This window comes from Betta splendens, chromosome 9, assembly GCF_900634795.4.
Source record: "Betta splendens chromosome 9, fBetSpl5.4, whole genome shotgun sequence".
Classification (NCBI taxonomy): Eukaryota; Metazoa; Chordata; class Actinopteri; order Anabantiformes; family Osphronemidae; genus Betta; species Betta splendens.
In genome coordinates this window covers 4,880,253-4,898,397 of record NC_040889.2, presented here as the reverse complement: position 1 = coordinate 4,898,397, position 18,145 = coordinate 4,880,253, and the positions used below count along the sequence as shown (strand labels likewise).

General features: G+C 44.7%; 1 protein-coding gene across 5 annotated transcripts; it reads right to left on the bottom strand.

The window, feature by feature from the left end:
• Window positions 1-3,399: 3,399 nt before the first annotated feature.
• LOC114861582 (ubiquitin carboxyl-terminal hydrolase 15-like) lies at window positions 3,400-18,054 on the bottom strand. 5 transcript variants are annotated; one of them, XM_029160982.3, is made up of 22 exons: window positions 17,926-18,054; window positions 17,078-17,205; window positions 16,686-16,816; window positions 14,899-15,025; window positions 14,585-14,730; window positions 13,954-14,015; window positions 13,487-13,576; window positions 9,798-9,945; window positions 9,536-9,709; window positions 9,258-9,416; window positions 8,956-9,180; window positions 8,793-8,876; window positions 8,493-8,587; window positions 8,213-8,401; window positions 8,018-8,136; window positions 7,628-7,909; window positions 7,396-7,466; window positions 7,044-7,159; window positions 6,809-6,958; window positions 6,550-6,653; window positions 6,336-6,424; window positions 3,400-6,067 (listed from the first exon to the last, which is right to left on the bottom strand). In XM_029160982.3, exons 1-22 carry the CDS (start codon window positions 18,012-18,014, stop codon window positions 5,747-5,749), a joined length of 3,099 nt encoding a protein of 1,032 aa, XP_029016815.1. In that variant the 5' UTR covers window positions 18,015-18,054; the 3' UTR covers window positions 3,400-5,746. The 5 variants fall into 5 exon arrangements, with proteins under 5 accessions (XP_029016815.1, XP_029016817.1, XP_040928042.1 ...); XM_029160984.3 differs by lacking the exon at window positions 13,487-13,576; XM_041072108.2 differs by lacking the exons at window positions 16,686-16,816; window positions 17,078-17,205; window positions 17,926-18,054 and adding an exon at window positions 16,101-16,186.
• Between the last annotated feature and the right edge of the window lie 91 nt (window positions 18,055-18,145).

The window sequence follows — 18,145 nt, the reverse complement described above, 5'->3', positions numbered from 1 at the left end:
AGTTAAGACTGTGCGCGGGCAGCGGAGGGAGTCATTAGTGGAGCCACAGGCCGCTCGCTGAATGTGAAACGCATCGCAGCGGATGCTGACGGAGCGGCGTCGAGCCGGCGACTCCGCACCGGAGCGGCGCTCAGCGTGCGCGGTCGCGCAGACAGTGCGGATGTTGATTTCCGGACAGAAACAGAAGGTTAGATTGATCACATGCGAGATTAAGTGGCGCAACGTAATTTATCTTTTACCAAAGCTATAAACCACAGACTTCCTAAAGGACAGTAGGAGAAATGTTGGTATAAACACATTATGAACACATTTCACACACACACATATACCAAAATGTATTGTCTGTGTTAATGTCTGACTTTCCGAACTGTTGCTCTGAAGTGACTGACTGAAAATAGATTATTTAGATTAAAGGGAGAAAGGGGAAGTACAGTATAAACCATCTACCAAATTTAACCTTCTGCATTTCCCAGTTAAAATTAGTTTAGTATTAATTGAAATAAAGGGAGTTTGCAGCCAAACGGATTTCTGATGTATGCAATGAGACAGTAAGATAAACCTTCTTTCATCCCACAGTGGGGAAATGTCAGTGATAATATTGAAGGCGGCTCAATTTACTGTTATTTTGCTTCATTACGATTGAACGGCACTTAATAGAGACGGGGGAATTTAAAACAAGACAAGACAGATGCAACAGTAAAACCAGTCAATATGCCTTTATTTAGGTTTTAAATAACACACTGTTCGTGAGTGTCTGCGATCGGTCTATTGTGTTTAAAAGAAAACAGCCCAGCGAGGTTCTTTCACGCTGATCGCGATCGCTTCATCCGCCGCACGTCGCCGTCGCCGGCAAGGCAGTAGATTGCGCAGTCATCTCCACTAGGGGTAACATGAAAACCCGACCAACAGCACAAACTACTACCTCAGCCGGCGCTCGGCCCGTCCATCCGTCATCTTCACCCCCGTCTCTTGGATTCGGAGTCTCCAGTAACTCGGCGTCGCCGCGCGTAAAAGCGCACGGGGGGGGAAATGGCGTGCGCGCATTAAAACGAGACGAAAAACCCCACCCAACGCCATCTGATGCACCTTTGCCACATTTCCTGCACCCGCTGCTCTCCTCAGATGACCTCGGTGAGAAAATGGCACATGGCAAATAAGGACGTCGGAGCTCGTGAGTTCGTCGGTCCCAAGCAAAGGTTGTGAAAATAGTGCTCAGTTAAACAGTAACATATTACGCTGGAATGCGCAGTTTGAAATAATAATGATAATGTAAAAAGTATAAACACATTTAGTCAGTTACGCTTGCACCCCCCCCCCCCCAAAAAAAAAAAAAACAGCATATGATTTTAACACTTTCACAATACAGTTATAATACAATGAAAAAACATAAAGTCACAGTAACCCCGCTTCCAGTCCACGTTACCGATATTTTGTTCGAGCGCCTGAGAGAACGAGAACCCAGGAAAATCCCAGCCCGACTCCTCATCCAGTCCCTCACCCTGCAGCTGAACTGCAGCAGCCTGTTTTATAACCCATTGTCTCGCTCTCTCCCCTCTTGCTCCCAGTCTGCGTCTGGGAGGATAAAGTTGTCTCCGGTGTCTGATCCGCTTGAGTGAAAGCAAACGTGTCCAAGTCCACGGCGGAGCGACGAGCGACGCTCCCTCGCCCCGTTTCCCCGCGCGAATGCAGCAACTCGTGTAGGTGCGCGACTGCTTCTTCATTCCTCTCAGCGGCTGATTTGTCTCTTGAAATGCAAACGGATCCCCTGATTCGGAGGCTCAATCCTTGGCGGACACGCGGCTGGACCCTATGCACATTACAGCGCTCCTCAAACTTTCACACACGCGCTACAGGAATGCAGAGACTGAGGAGCTTTGTTTTACTACCAGGCTTCAGTTTCACTCGCCGTCCAGTAGGTGGCGGTAATGCGCGATGTAGCTGGTGGCTTAACGTCAATCCAACCAAGGGAAGAAGCTGGTCATTCTACAGACCAGGAGTCGGCAAATACAAATTCTGCTTTATACATAATGCTTGACACCATGCGTAATTGTTTGAAATTGGTTATTTTAATAGTAACAACTGATAGAGATATATTTCTTCCAATGCTATTTTAAAGATATGACGTGTTACATCCCAGCTAGAAATGGCAGAAAATAATTAGTTCCCATATTAACTTGAATCCACGTTAAGTGCCAACCTCACTGTTTTAAACGTTTCATCACTTTGAACAGGACAATGACCCAGCACTTTGAGGCTTAACATCAACGTACCGCAGCTGACAGTTTATATGAAGCTGATGTTGCAGAGCTTGGATAGACACATTTGTTATGGTAGGTCCACAATCGTTGTTGTGAATAAAGTTTTTACATCTTTGTTAAACATGACTTTTGGAAGCATCTTCTGTTATTGCCATAGTCAGGCATTCCTATCAATAAAAGATTTGATAGCATATGTGCAAACTATAATTAATTAACTATAATTCCAGACATTTACAAAATTAAAGGTATATGTGCAACCTTATTATACATATTGCATATGTAATGGTGTTCTTTTATTATTTATAATACTCCTATTACATAGTTGTACTACTGTTTATTACTCAGTATAAACCCTACCAACAGAAAAGTATAACAATTCCATGAGGTATATTGTTATTGTTATTATATTGTATATTTGTTTATAGTAGTTTAGTTGTATTGTGTTGTATAACCATACAACGGATACTGGAGCGCCATCTACTGTCCAGAAAGCCCTTTGTCCTTATACACAGTGCGATGCTTCATTGGATCTTCTAAACTCTGGCAACCTAATACATCATGATGTGACATGCTGTACATGCAAAGGTGCAAAGGCAAGATAGGAATAATAACGATAATAATAATACCGTAATTTAGAAAGACCAGCAAATAATAGCTATTGCAATAATGTATTTTCCCATAAATAAAATACCTTAAACATAAAGTGGGAAAAGTGAGTTGAGGGTTGTTATTATTATATAATATGTCTCCTGCATGTACAACAGTCAAAACATATAATTTATAAGTTAAGTATAATTGAGTTCATTCGCGCATCATCTGAGACCATCAGTTGTCTTTCAGTTTGACCTGTTCTAGTGATTGGTCCTTTTAAACATTGATGGAGAAACAGGGTGGAGAAACAGGGTGGACACCCATCAGCATATTGGCAGAGCAACGCTTTTTACGCCTTCCCACATTACAGGAAGTGATGCAAAAATGCTGCTGTAATTTCTTATATTTAAAAACATTATTATTACTAGAATAGTGCCAGAAAAGTTAGATTATGGAATGGAACCACTTATGTTTGCTTAGAGGCCTACAAGTGAATCACCCATCTATTTTCCTAGTTTTACACCAATAAAACCAAAGCAGGACCCACAGGAAGCTTTACACAACTTTATTGAAGATTGTGTATAAATACACATGCACATTTCAAATGTAAACCCAAGTGAACTCAAGTGCAGTCAAACCTGGAAACCCTTTTTCTGTCGTCATGCAAGGATGTCTGGGTTATTGTTTTTACAAAAAAAGTCCCAAAGCAATAGAATCATCCTTTTTTGTGTTTTAAAAGATTCCCTCCCTGACAAGAGCACAGGCAAGACTTTGCAAACTAGTGTGTATGTGTGGGTTCGAGCCACATTTCCCCAGCATTTCTAGTCTTGCAAGGTTTTAAATATATTGTCTATTCATTATTAAATGCTTACATATAAATAAATAAACTTTATCAAATGTGCACTCACAGAGTGAACTCTTATGTACAGTATTGTATAAGCCTATAGTAGCAGTCACATCTCAGTCCGTCAGTCAGTCAGGATGGGGTTGAGTCGCCCAAAATGCAAGGCAGCGCAGAGGCAACGTTGGCCACGTGTTCAAAGCACAGAGATGCTCATAAAGGCATGGTACACATCTAATATTCTGAGGCAACAACAGGTACATTGATGCTGTTTTACAATGCAAAGAACAGGTAGTTGGAGAAAACGTAATACTCCACCATGGAGAATTGTTTCGTTATGAGTTGCGTCAGTGAAGGGACCTCCTGCAGTGACCTGCCACTAAATATTTTCACTGTGTCATGAGACCAAAAGCTGAAAAGGCCTTTTAGGCAGACTCACCCCGTAGTTTTCAGTTTGTCTCCCTTATCCCAACCCTCCTCAAAGCTCGAGACCACAAGGAAGTCTGCCCCCTTGCTCTGGAGAGGGCGTCCAACATGAACTCGTTCAGGTAATATTGAAGGTGAACAACTCATAACTATCACATTCAACCAAACCTAGAAGGAGAGCCATGAAAAAATAAAAACAAAGAACAGAACTAGTCTGGCCCGATAAAGAACTGAAATGCATCAACCACATACATCTGGTCAGTGTTCGTTTCATTCAGCATACATTCTGGCCCTCGTGTGGGTTGAAATGACATGGCCGTGAGACAACAAGCCGAACCACGTGGACATTCGCTCTGGAGTGTGTGTGTGTGTGTGTGTGTCTGTGTGGGGGGGGGGGGGGGGGGGGGGGGGGCATGCAAAAGAAACGGTGCGACACAGATGTGCAAAGAAAGGCGACTTGGTTGGAGATTAAGAGTTAAGGCAGAGGTGATCCAAACAAGAGACGACACATCTGATGCCAAAGAAATCACTGACGTTCCTAATCTCGTAGCGCCTCGGATATGAACAGTGTGGAGCCACGGTAAAGCTTTTCAACACGACTACGACGGTTAGCATACGCGGGGGGAGCTCAGGAGATGTTACACCGGTCTTCATCCACAGGAAGCCCGTGCTCGGAGGTGGGTTCTGATGTTCTGATCTTCTGGATCTCAACAGCTGAGAACTCTGAAACAGCTTTGTCCGATTGATTTTCTGCAGCTAAAAGATGCCTAAACTGAATTTGCTCATGCTTCGCTAGAGGTTTTAGTCCGTAATTCACTGGAGAGAGAGAGAGGTGGCCGACGCAGGACCTTGAATCGCAGAGATTAATGCTACTACTGAAAGTACTGAAGCTGAGGCAATTTGTCTGTCTGACATTAAAACAACTAAGTGCATCTCCTCTCCTGGTCTAGACTGCAGACCCGGTCTCACCCGTGGCTGACCATGGGCAGCATTTTGATGCCAGGAAACCTACAGAGAGAAGGTTTCATTGCCAAACAGCTGTATCGCCTGGCAGTATAGTAGTAATACATTAAAAAAAAAAGGGGATGGTTAGTGATTGTGCAAGATCCAAAGGAATCAGCGCATCATGAAAACCCCAGTGTTTAAAATATTTACGAAATCATACTAAAATGATATGCCAACAATCCACTGCTCTCAGATGTGTGTATAATATAATACACACACACACGTGAGAAAACAACACAAAAAGCAGAGAACAGCACTGGTGTAAAATGGAGCCTCTAAATCCTGGTGTTGATCTGTGAGCAAGTTTTGGACGAATGAACATGGCCGCACGCACGCACGCACGCACGCACACATACACACCCACGCACGCACGCACGCACACATACACACGCACGCTCACACCAGTGGTCAATCCACAGAGGAGGGCCCTGATTTCCTAGAGTTGAGTACCGCGGTAGCTCCCTGACCCATCAGCCGACACCCCCGCAGTGGCTCCGCCTGTCGAGCGGCCGAGTCTGAGCCGCCGGGTGGGGACGGGTGACGCCCGCTGCCATGCTGTGTCCATATGGCTTTGGATGGAAAGATCCCAGTCTTTCTCTCCATTTTATTCCTATCCTTCATCGCCTCAGTTGGTTTTCATGGCGACGTCTTGATTGGGCGCCTGCTCCTCCTCATCCTCCTCTTCCTCGTCCTCTTCCTCCTCGTCTTCCTGCTCGTTGTCGTTCTTCCGGCGCAGGTTCTCGTTGGGGTCCTCCTCGTCGCTCTGAGCGGCGGCGGCTCCAGCGGCAGACGAGGCAGTCTTTTTCTCCTTGTTACTGTTCTCCTCCTCCTCCTCCTCTCCTTCCTCCTCCTCATCCTCTTCTTCCTCCTCACGGTCAAGAGCGAAGTAGCCTGTGCCTTTGACCGTGTCCTGCCGCTGGTAGAAAAGCACGTATCCTGCTTTAGACTGAAAGACAAACACAAAGTCAAGTTTAAGGATTCACTAATGAAGCTCCATTTAATATTCTCTGTATGTGTAATGTATTAATTGACTAAAGCATTTTGTGGACTTGTTTGTGCTTTAAGATTATCAACACCCTCTTTGAGACATTGTTCTGTTTGGCGATGTCATAATTACAGTAATCACAAGCTAAACACTTTACTTTGGGGAAATGAATCTGTCGTGCAGTCCGGCCTTTGATGAACACAAAGTAAGTCAGGCTTTTTGCACTCACCACTATCTGATCCTCGCTGGCAGGAGACACACTGCTGTCATCAAAGTTGTACCACTTTCCATCGTCTTTGTTCTTGGCGTAGGCAGTATCTGCGAAGGGTGAAAATAAAAATTAAAAATAAACACATCCCTACAGCAGTTACGCTGCTCTTCATCCTCGTAAAGCAACAAAACCAATTTATCTGTAAAACATGTTTGTGGGATGCAAGCCTTACAGTGGCCTCCACCCATTCCACCATAGTGGTTGGATACAGCAATGAGGTCATAGCGACAGGGCCCAGCGTTGGGGTTGATCAGAAACTCTGACATATCCAAATCTCTAAAAGAGCAAAATGGCAAAAATAAATGGGTGAGATATAGAGCAGACGCATGGAGAGTATTTGTCATATATGTATAAACTGTGCATTGTGCTGTGCTTTGGTTCCAGTCTGCCTGTGGGCTGATGAATTGCTAATTGTGACAGAGTGAGTGTACCTGAGCGGGAAGTCAACGAGGGAGTCCAGTTTATCCCTCATGTAGCGGCTGTAGGAGAAGCGTTTGAGGTGGACCACCAGCACTGGAGGCAGAGACCACAGGTCCAGCTTCTTGGTGGCCTGTTGGTGCTGCTTACAGTTCGGACAGTACCTGAGACATCAAATTGAGAGCTCGTTAGCAGGGGGTGCCTTAAACCCGAGGTGGGCTTTCTCCACAGCGTGTGTGCGTCCCTCACCATGGATCCTCCGCTCCCAGCTTCTCCTTAGTGGTGAACAGTTCAATGCAGTCATTCAGCTTGAAGAATGCCTTCTTCTGAGGCTTGTACTCCATGCTCTCATGCTTATCAATGTCCTGCTTTCAGGAAGAGACAAACACATACACACAGCTGAAACACTTACTACTGAACTGTTGTGTTTCATTGGACACAGATTGCAATGTCACCCAAAAATAGATCAGACACACTAACTTATACATAGATTAATCTAGGTGACTTAAATGGACATGAGTTGAGTAGTTAAAATCAAAGTAAGTATTTACTGATTACTATATTCAATTACTGTGCATATCTATGCTGGTTGGAAGTTTACCTCAACGACGGTCTCATCAAAGTACTTCTTCTTGATCTCCGGTTCCCAGTCCAAAGAGAGATAAGAGCGGTCTGTGGAAATGTGGACACAACACAGACACACACTTAGTGTTATATTATGCTAAACAACAGAGTATTACACCATTGATTTATATTTCTAGGCTATGACTGAAATCTGAGAGGATTCGTTCATTTATTTGCACAAAAAGGAAACTGAGGGGGGGATTTCTTACCACTGAGTCTAAGGTGTCCCTCATCAAAGCGAATCTGCCTGGTGTCCTCCTTAATGAGCAAGAAATCCGTTTTGCCCATGTTATTGAACTGGAATGTAAAAAGTCTCTTTTTGCTGTGCCCGGTCGTCTGCTGGCCTTTGGTGGAGTTCTGCGGCGCGACCACGCCGTTCTCCAGCTCGTTGTCCCCTCCCACGGAGTCCTCCGACTGGCTGTTGTCATTCTCGGAGGGTAACTCTTGGTCTTGACTGGACTCGTCGTCCTGCTCGTCCGTCTCCATCTCGCCTGACGGACGACACGGACGACACAGACGACACGGACGACACGGACGGACGTTACAGAAATCTGAACACGAGAAACACGTTATGTGCGTGCGTGGGTGTTTGCACTCACTCGGCGACCCCTCCTCCAGCAGTCCATTAGTGGCATTACCATTTACAGTGTGTTGTTTGGTTGATTGTGTCTCCTCACAATCCTCCTCATCCTCCTCTACTGGCGATCGCACAAACCGGCTGCAAACGAGAGGTTTACCTGTCAACTTTTGAAAAACTGTACCATGTAGGTTTAGATTGAGGGGTTTGGACGCACCAGAGGCGCAGCAGCAGCATGTTGTAGAGCTTGTCCTCACTGAGGGTCCTGGGGACAGCGATGAGGAAGGGCTGCCCGAACAGCGGCGTGCTGGTGTGGTTGTATCCCGACTGCTTGTACTTCTCCCTCAGGTGCACTGGGATCACTACGTGGTCCGTATCCTCCACCCTGTTCACCGCCACCTCGAATCTGCAGGGAGGAGATGTTTTTGGTTTGGTTTTTTATAAATGTTGAGACTTCAAACGGATCGGGATTGTAGTCGGCCGAGCCTGACACTCACACATAGATATCATCTCTCTCCATAATACTGCTGAGATTCTCATTAGTGGCGAAGATCCGATGGAACCGGTGATTGTAGATGTCCGTTACGATCATCTGGGAGAAAGAAAAATAACAATTGGCAAAGAGAGAAAAATCACACATCAGACATTAATGACACACCGAGCCTTAGTTTATAATCATCTACACTTTTTAAGGAAAATGAAAAGTCGACCAATTTTATTTTGGTCTACTCAGCATTATAGTGAGACGGCTCATGAATGAGTAATGTTACTGCTCAGAGCAGAGTTGAAATTCATACCTTCTCAGCAGGCACGCCAGACAGGATGGAGAGGGAGGTGCACAGGTCAGAAATGTAGCCCACCTTTGGTACCGTTAGCTTGTACTGAAACAGGGAAAAATAACCATCCATTACTGTTGTTTTTAAAGATTATGGTTCAACGCTTACGGCGGTTGCATGTTACCTGTGTGGGTTTGGCCAGAGGGTCTAGTCTGACTAGAAAGACCTCCAGGGTGCGCTCCTTCTTCATGGGAAGGGGCAGGGTCAAGTAGCAGAAGGGGTCGAACGTCACAGAGACCTTGGCGCACACCGGACACACCAGGGTGGACTTGAAAAGGCCGTGGAAAATGTCCACTATGATGGAGTCGTTTCTCTTGATGTGGTTCTCCCACGCCTCCTCCGCCACCACCTGTGGCGAACGCCGATGGCAGATTGTGAAACAAAGGGTAGCGTGTGAAACAAAAGCAAAACCCTAGCCGAACTCACTTTATCGGGCCTTCCGTTGGCATCCTTCAGCTGGATGTAGGGCTTCTTCCTGATGCGGTTCAAGTCCTCGTGAAGCCCGTCCAGGAGGAAGGCCAGCAGCTCATGAGAGTCCTGCTGCTGGTAGCCAGAGAACTGGGGTGCAAAGCGGCCCACCTGGGTCTAAGGAATGGAAAAGAAAAATAATACATGCCTACATTTTAGCCTTTTACGTCCAACACGTCTTTTAACATCTTTGGAAAAGTACATTTCCTTCTGTGCTTTTTTTCCCACATGGTCACCTTGAAAGGTCTTGGAGTAACGTAGCTGTATTTGCCCGACCACAGCTGCTTTATAAGCTCAGCGTAGGCTTTGGCGATCTCGCCTTTCATTCCCAGCGGGTTGTCCTCGTTCAGCTCGTCCGTGTACTTGTCTTTGAGGAAGTAATCGGTGAGTGGAGGAATATTACTCAAACACTGAGGAATGGAAATGCAGACACGACAATTATCACCGGAGCGTGGATTTAGGCACTTTGCTGCTTTAGAACGATGGAGAGCTTGTTACCTGCACAGCAGAGTTCATAAAGCAGGTGTTGCCCAGGTTGGAGAGCCCACAGAGACCCGAGCGCTCACTCTGCCTGCTCTGGTCCGAGTAGTCATAGCTGTTGTTGTACGGGTGGTATGATGACAGACTATAGCTCGAATTCTTCACACTGTGCAATAAACATGATTACACAAAATTAGGAAGACTCCTCCAAACTCAGACATGTTATTGATTGACACTGAAACAAGACAATATTAAACCAAAAGTGAGTCGTTAGTTCCCAATTTTCTTTTCACCCGTACACAAAACTACGTTTCAAACCCATCCACCCCTGCTATCTGAACTTAAACATCCTCTTAGGGGTTTCTAGTAAAGCTTAACCCTGGGCCTCCCCAGACCCCAGCAACGAGCCGACCTCTGAGAGGGCTGCAAGCCATCGCTGAGCGTTTCCGGCTCCCACGGCAGCGCGAGAGCTGTGATGGTGGTGGAGGCAGTGGCCTCGCAGTTCAGCACGCAGTGGTCAACCCTCCTGCTGTCCAGGTCCACCGCCTCAGGCCTCAGGCACCACCAGCAACACAGGAGCATGACATCTCAGCCCCGCCCCGGCCCGTGCCGGCCCACATGTCCGGGTGAATCTAAAGGCCCACGAGCCTAGATCGGGCTGAGGTCGGCTCAGGTGCATGAAAATCCTTGCTTTTCGAGGCTGAGGAAGGAAAGTCCCGTTGCAGTCATCCACCGCTGAGCTCCATGTTCACTTAACTTATCCCAGTGTAGCTCAATTTCAGTATTTACGTTCAGGCTTATACTTGACTTACAGGTTCAGCAAAGGCCAAAAAAAAAAAAAAAAAAACACTCTTTTGTTCCGTAGAACTAAGTAAGCAGCTCCACTCTTGTCTTCTCCCCCCCTCTTCTCTTTTGAGCTCGACTGCGTGCCATCTTTTTATCCCGTTTCCTCAGACGTCTGTCCTGCACTGTCCTGTCCTCCCTCTGGCCTGCCTGCTGCTCTTTGCTGCCTTATGGCTATCAGCAGATATTTATAGCAGCAGCAGCAGCAGCAAGGATGCTCAAGACTACTGCTACTGAAGCTAGAGGTGCTCAGAAGGAGAGCGGAAGGGAGGGAGGGAGGGAGGGAGGTAGAGGACGACAGAACAAGGGGGAGGGGCAGACAGTAGAAAAAGGCGGGGGGAGACACCAGATTGGGATGGAGGCAGCAGCTGATCCACTGCATCCAGCTGAGGCTGCAGTATTCACAAGCCTGACTCTCCAATATGCTCTTTAAAATTCCATGGATTAAAAAAGGGAGGGTCCCAATAAGTATAATAAAAGTCCAAAGAAAAGAGGGGCGGGTTTTAAAACAGGGTAGAGCAACGAGGGGAGCGGGAACAGATTCAATGTATTCTGAAGGTCACTTAGACTGCAGAACATGTGCTCAGGGGAGACGAGAGTCTAAGAGACACAGAGAGTGAGAGAGAGAGAGAGAGAGAGCGAGCGAGCGAGCGAGAGAGTCTGCCTGCAATAATCAGGGGACACTGCACAGTGACACTTACTGCTATTACTGAGCATCACTGCTGTGGTTAAACCAACCAGGCCAAAACCGCAAAATCAAAAAGACAAGTGTTATGTAATGCAGACACACTTCATATGATAAAAGAGGGCCCATGCATAATTTAGAGGAAGCGACGTCGCTGGCGCTACATTAGATCAGCGACGCAGGAACTGTTGGGACTGAAGATCCAATTTCCCCATGTGTTTGCAAAAAAAAAAAAATGATGTCGCTGCCATCAAATAGTAAAATGCAGAGAAATGGAAATGTGAAACCAAGCTCCCACCCAGAAGCCAGTAGGGTAACGTACTAAAACATAATGGAGAGAGCTTCACTGCGCATGTAATAGATGGAGAAAGGGTCGCTTCAGGTCACCTCAACTTCCTCCATCGCCATCAATATCGCCTTCTTTCTCGACTGAGCATGTGGCTATTGTTTCTGCACGCCAGTAGTAATAAGTGATGCGATGCACTCACACACTAGGTGGAAAGAAGGGCAGAGCAAAGTCTCCTGAACAGCAGAGCAGAAAGCTCCGCCCACAGTGGAGCAGTGCTCTCTAGCAGAGGAATGACTGAGCCTCTGGGTGCCTGCAATTTACAAGCCAACATTATTCCGGCTACAGTCACATTTTTCCTAAACAGAAACTGGAAGCTAATAGAAAACTGAACCGCAGGTCATTCTGGCATAGCAGGAAATTTGACTGGTGGATATTTACTACAGTTTCTGTGAACTGACTTTACAGGCAAAATAACTCCTTATTTGGAATAAGGAGTTATAGCGCAATTAATAGACAATTTAAATAGTTCAACATGACTAATGTTTGGAGTAAGTCAACTTTTATCCACTACTGCAGTCTCAAAATGATTCAACCTCCTGCAAACCTGGTGGTGTCCCAGCCACACCTTGTGCACTTAATCAAGAGCTTGATAAGGTAAAGCAAATGGGTTTGCTGAGTGTCGGTTTGATTTATTGCTAGAAATATGTCTAAGCGGAAAGATTTATGAAAACAATCCTACACTATAAGGAGAAAGAACTTCTCAGGCCTATGTGCCAGAAGGGAGTATGGTGGTGGCCTGTGATACCCTCTGCTTTCTGAAACTGGAAACCTGTATATGTACAATAATAATAATAATAATAATAATAATAATAATAATAATAATAATAATAATAATAATAATAATAATAATAATAATAATTGCAACAATGAGAATTGAGACAGGACTGTCCACTGCTACCAAAAATCAATGTCTGGGCTGAGCAGGAAGATTGCAGATGTTTGACAGTGTTGAATCACCTCGTTAACGCAGGAATCATTAAAAGCCATGCGTTGTTTTTAAAGAAACCACAATTAACATTAGTTGGGCTGAACCACCAAAATTATTCTTGTTTGTACTGCAAATTTTGCCTAAATGCCTAATTTGCAAAGAAACTTACATAATCGAATCCTACAACTATATGCAAAGTAGAATAATGCAATTAATTAAAATCCTTATGAATTTTAATATAACAAAAGTTCAGTTCATGTTATTTTGACACACCTGCGTAAACTGTTGCGAACGTTCTGTGCCAAACTTGTCCCAGATTTGTAATTACACAATAGTTAATGATGACATGTCATCATTTAAATGTGATTGACTGTGGAGTGAAACAAAGCAGAAAGATAACGTCATGACAAATATTATTGGTTCTAATCATTCTGACATTAACTATATTTTTGTCGCCGTAACCACAGCTATCAGAAGGTCAGGTAGGAAAATCACTATGACTAATAACCAATATATTTAAATGCTGACTAAAGCACCCAGAGACACTCATGCACCATTTATAGAAAACACTGCTGTCATAGAGGAGATCAATCCATCCTAAGCCCCTTTCCCCCTTCCTGCGATCAGCTCTTATAGTTAAAACAGCATCATAAGGAGACAGCGTTCACAGTTGAACCAGAGCCAGAGAAAGAGCTGTGACTGGGTATGAGTGGAAACTGGTCAAAACAGGGGTGACGTCACTTAATTTTAGCAATCACACAGTTAATGCACATTTCATTGTTCCCGTTACCACTTGAAAAGCCAATTCCATGTAGGTTAATGTGATGTTCTGTGCTAAGCTAAACCTCCGAGCTCCATCTCTGGCTGTTGGCATCCACACCCACCCCACTACTAAGCCTTACTTCCTGCTGTTGAAGCTGCTGTTATGATTGTTTGTGATAGATGAAGGCGAGATCTTTGGCAAAGCAGAGAGATTGGAAGCACCAGATGACCTTCAAAAAGATAAAGAATAGACCATGAGTTAGAGTGGAGGAAATAACGAGCCGTGCGAACATCCACTAAATAAAACTGAGATGATATAAAGTAAAGAAAAGGGGTCGGTCAGCAACAAAGGTTCAAGCAAAAGAGATAAGCAAAGTGAAGGAATTTGTTTTTGAAGATGATGAGGTGCTTTAGCGAGAGAGAAATCTTTCTTTTGTTGTGTCATGAGTTGTTTTCCTTCAGTTTTAGTCCTTAGCAGCTCAGTTATCCGCTTCCTATGTGTAACTCAGTGGTCTTTGGATACACAGGAAACTGCACTCAATTTCTGTGGTAACCTCTTCCTTGGGCTAACAGAGACACGTGGCTTTGTGATGTGCTGTTCACTCACTTGGGTGCTGTGGAGCCTCGGGGCCACGTGCCGTCGTCATTCTTCTGCTCTATTACAAGAACCTGTGGGAGACGGCAGATCGAAAATAGGGCTCCATCTGCTTTGTCTAGTTTAAAGGTCCCAAACGCTTGTATTCACTTTTCACTTCACTTCATCTGGACTTTTTAAATGGGTTTTTAAAAGGTTTTGATACAGGACAATGCCTTCAAATTCCAGCTTCACTGTTCAGGGTCGGTTAAATGCCCTGATCTATTTATTCACGTAAGATTTTTTCCATTGGGTTATGCAGGGGAGATCATCACCAGCATGTACCTGAACATCAACAGAACAGCAGAGCTGTAACGTGTCACAGCACCACCTGTGGCGATTACATTTGTTTTGTGGCACACTATAAAGAAGTGAGTACAAATGAGCCTTTAGTTTCCTGGTGCTACTGTGATTAGTTAAAGTGCCCCCTGCTGGCTGTGATAACATTGTGGCTACAAAACCAAATAAGGCTGAAAAAGAAGTTCTACTTTGTACCAATTACCGGCTATTTCATAACAAACTATATTTGGTTCCCAACCCGACATGGTTATTCAGACTCTTCACTCTGGACCAATGTCAGGTGAAAGTGGAAAAAACTTCCTACCTGTCCTTGATAGAGGCCAGCGTCTTGGATGGTGCTGTCAGGCTTGTTGAGTGGCTCAAAGGTGTTGCTCATGTACCTATTCCACAGCCTGGTCTCCTTTTCATCAGGAATGCTGAACAGCTTCCTCATGTCCTTCTCGATCATGTCTGTGGCAAAGCGTGAATATTAATCAGCACAAAAAAATACATCCCTGTGAACCAAAGTATATGTCACTTTGCCTATGCTCACCTTTTTATTTTAATCCATTGCTATTCATATTCCTAATACATTACTACATATACTGACAAATTACTCCAGAGTTTTTCCACACCTACCTATTGTGTCTGCTTTACTGAAGCGTCTGGTGATCACATTGTCCATATTGCTATCTTCGCAGAGCTTGAGCTCTGTCAGGTACACCTCCACCTTGCAGTGCTTCACAAACATACCCTGTTCCACCACCTGGAAAATAATACATTATTAGCACATACTGCTATACCTAATAATTTAATAATGCTATGATATAAAATAAGTTAAATACACACAGTATTTATACGAGCATCTATGTGACAATCACTCTAATGAGAAACCACATCATGTTTTAATTACACAACACACTGATGTTATCTGTGACATGTTTGGACCATATCAGCTGACAGTTTAGAAAAGATTATGTAACAGCAGGTAAACAAAAAGCAGAGGCTTTAAATCTATTACCTTGATAAACAGATGGAAATCTACCATCTGTGTCACATTACAAACATTAACAAAATGGTTCTCTTAGCAAACAACATTAAGGCAACAAACAGAAGCTTGAATAAACTTGCAACCATACCATCATACAGGATGCAGCTATTGCTATTGTTTTATCCTCCTTATCTGTTTTACTAAATATTAAAGTTATACAGGTCAAATTTCTGGTGGATAACAAAGCAGAGTACTTTTGCTCTGTGCCCCTCTAATCTAGTGTCCTGATTGAAGCAGAGTCAGAGTGAAGTGCTTAAATTAGCAGCAACTCGTGGAAACAGCTGAGGGGTCCCAGCCTATTTATTTCACCAGTGAGCCCCCTCCAACAGGCACACAGTACCAGCGACACAAATGTCTCCGAGAAGCGCAGTACTCATGCAAACACATACGGCTCAGGTTCCCCCCCTCCAATCCTCCGGTGGGCCCATCCTACCACCCAGTACGACACCCATGTGTTTGTAAGCTCGGAGTAAAAACCCCAACGCATCGTCAAAACTCTGAAAGAATGTCTCAAACCAAAGCTGAGCCAGTACCATTTACTCCACCCACCCCTCCGCCCATACTAGATAGGTCTCTCGCACTCCTCTCAGAAGCTTTCAGGCTGCTTCTCTCAGCCGGCATTCCTCCACTTCAAAAAACAAGAACACGCAGGAACACTCCACAAGTGCCAATCAGACAAGAGGATTGTACACTCCTACTAATTTCTTAAACCCTAAACGCCTGTTAACACACATCAGGCTGACAGCTACACAAAAGAAACGAGGAGTTAAAAAGAAAACTAATAATGAACCTCCTGCATGTTGTGTCTCGGAGATCGCTCCATGTAGCTTTTCAGTCATCGAGAACGTTGCCTGAAAATAGAAACCCCGTGGCGACCTGATACGTCTCACAACATACATGGCGAAAGGGGAGGGTCGACGGAACGGGGGGGGACGAGAGAGAGAATGATAGAGATAGAGGAGGAAGGGGAATCTGTTCCATGACTAGCAAGATTTAAAGCAGGGATTTGATAATGTATATGTCAGCTAGGTTGTGGGTTGCTGTCATAAAATATCTCTCTCCGACTTATGGAGTGAAAGCACACAAACAATTATAATGTGTGCAATTAAAAATGCTTTTTGATAATGGCAGTTGTTTTAAAGGATGAATGAAAAAAAGTCCTCAAAAGTCATTTGCTTATTAATCACGTTTACCATCAATTGTATCTAATGTGCACATCTTGACCTTCATCAAATACACACTATTGCTACTTAGCATCAGCAAAAATCACCCTTGCTTGTGTTACATGTTGGTTTTAGTACCTGCGAAATGAACAGTCACTTGTGTACTACACATAATATAACACAACTGTATCTTACGTTAACAAAAGCCATACCTTGCGTGCGATTGGTTCCTGGCCCTTTGTCAGTCCATACCAGCTGACAAGCTTATTCCAGCCTTCTGTGGGCACCAGGATGTAGTCCAGCTCATCGATGAGGTGCTCCTTGATGGCAAGCACATCCCCATCTAGAGGGACAGTGGGGATTAAAGGGGAGAGACCACTCACTTACACTACTGACCCAGCACTGACTGTATCACAACACAAAAAGGTATGCTAGAGAACTTTCTATGAAACCCACAAAAGCCTTCTCTATAGATTTAGTCAACAATGTTGTCTTTGTTCCCCTTTCCTTTGATCTCTTTGTTGTTAATTTTAGAATACTTAACTGTCACAAATTTACAAGCATGATGTAAAGATAATACATTTCTACATCGGTAGAATCTTACCTCTGAGAAGACCAGAATTATCAACTGGTCCTGGGTAGACATTCTGATCACCCATCTGGTATTTGTCCCAACTGTCAAATCCCACATATTTCTTCCACTGTTTAAACCAACGGCTGTCTACAAGGTACCTGGAAGTAAAGCATGCAGAAACAGGGGTATAATCCATAATTATAGAACATGTAAAATCAAGTCCAAAAGCTTTATGTTGTTTGTTCTGTCCTTGTGTCTGTTAAATTGTGATAGCAACAATACTCGAGCAGGTGAACGCTACCTTGTTTAAAGTGCCCTAAACAAATCTGACCCCGAGGGACTTTACACTAGATTGATAGTTGTAACTGTAGCTCTGTTTACGCTGAGTTAAGTTCAGGTTGCTACATGTCTGGCCAGCTGGCTCTGTGATTTTGACAGGTGCTTTTTTTCCGACTCCGCCCTGTCGAAGTCGACGGACAGACTGCAAACCACTTGGACCTTCGGTAGTCTAGCCAAGTAGCTATTAGCCTGCTAACAAGATGAGCTAACAATATGTAGCCCCACAAGTATAGTGTCAAAAAAATAAAGCGACGATGGTAAATTAGAATTGGTGATCATGACCTCCGGAAAATAATCATTAAAATAATCAAGGCTATATCGTTCTTCAGTAACAGCCGATCGGCTAGCGTTAGCTCAGCCACCGCTAGCCTGCCAAGCTGAAACACATGAAGCTCACGGGCTCCTGTTAGCCAGCTCGGAGCTAACTGTCAACACGGCCCGTCACTTCGTCTTTCTTCTCCTTCATGGCGTTGACAACATGCGCGGAGGCAGCTGACAGCCACGCGCCAGCTTTGAAAATGTTTCAGCTGCAATCTTACCAAGTGTCTCCCTTTCTTAGCTGTGTTTTCAACAGTGCCGCGACCTCTCCTCTTTGGGTATCCAGATCAGCCGCTCCTCCTTCCGCCATCTTTGCTCAGACATCACCCGCTGCATGCTGGGAAAGTGTGGGGCGTCCCCGAGGCACGTAGAGCGTGACGCTGCTGCCTTTAACCAATCAGCTCACAGACAGTCGAAGCGTGACACCCAGCGGCAATATTA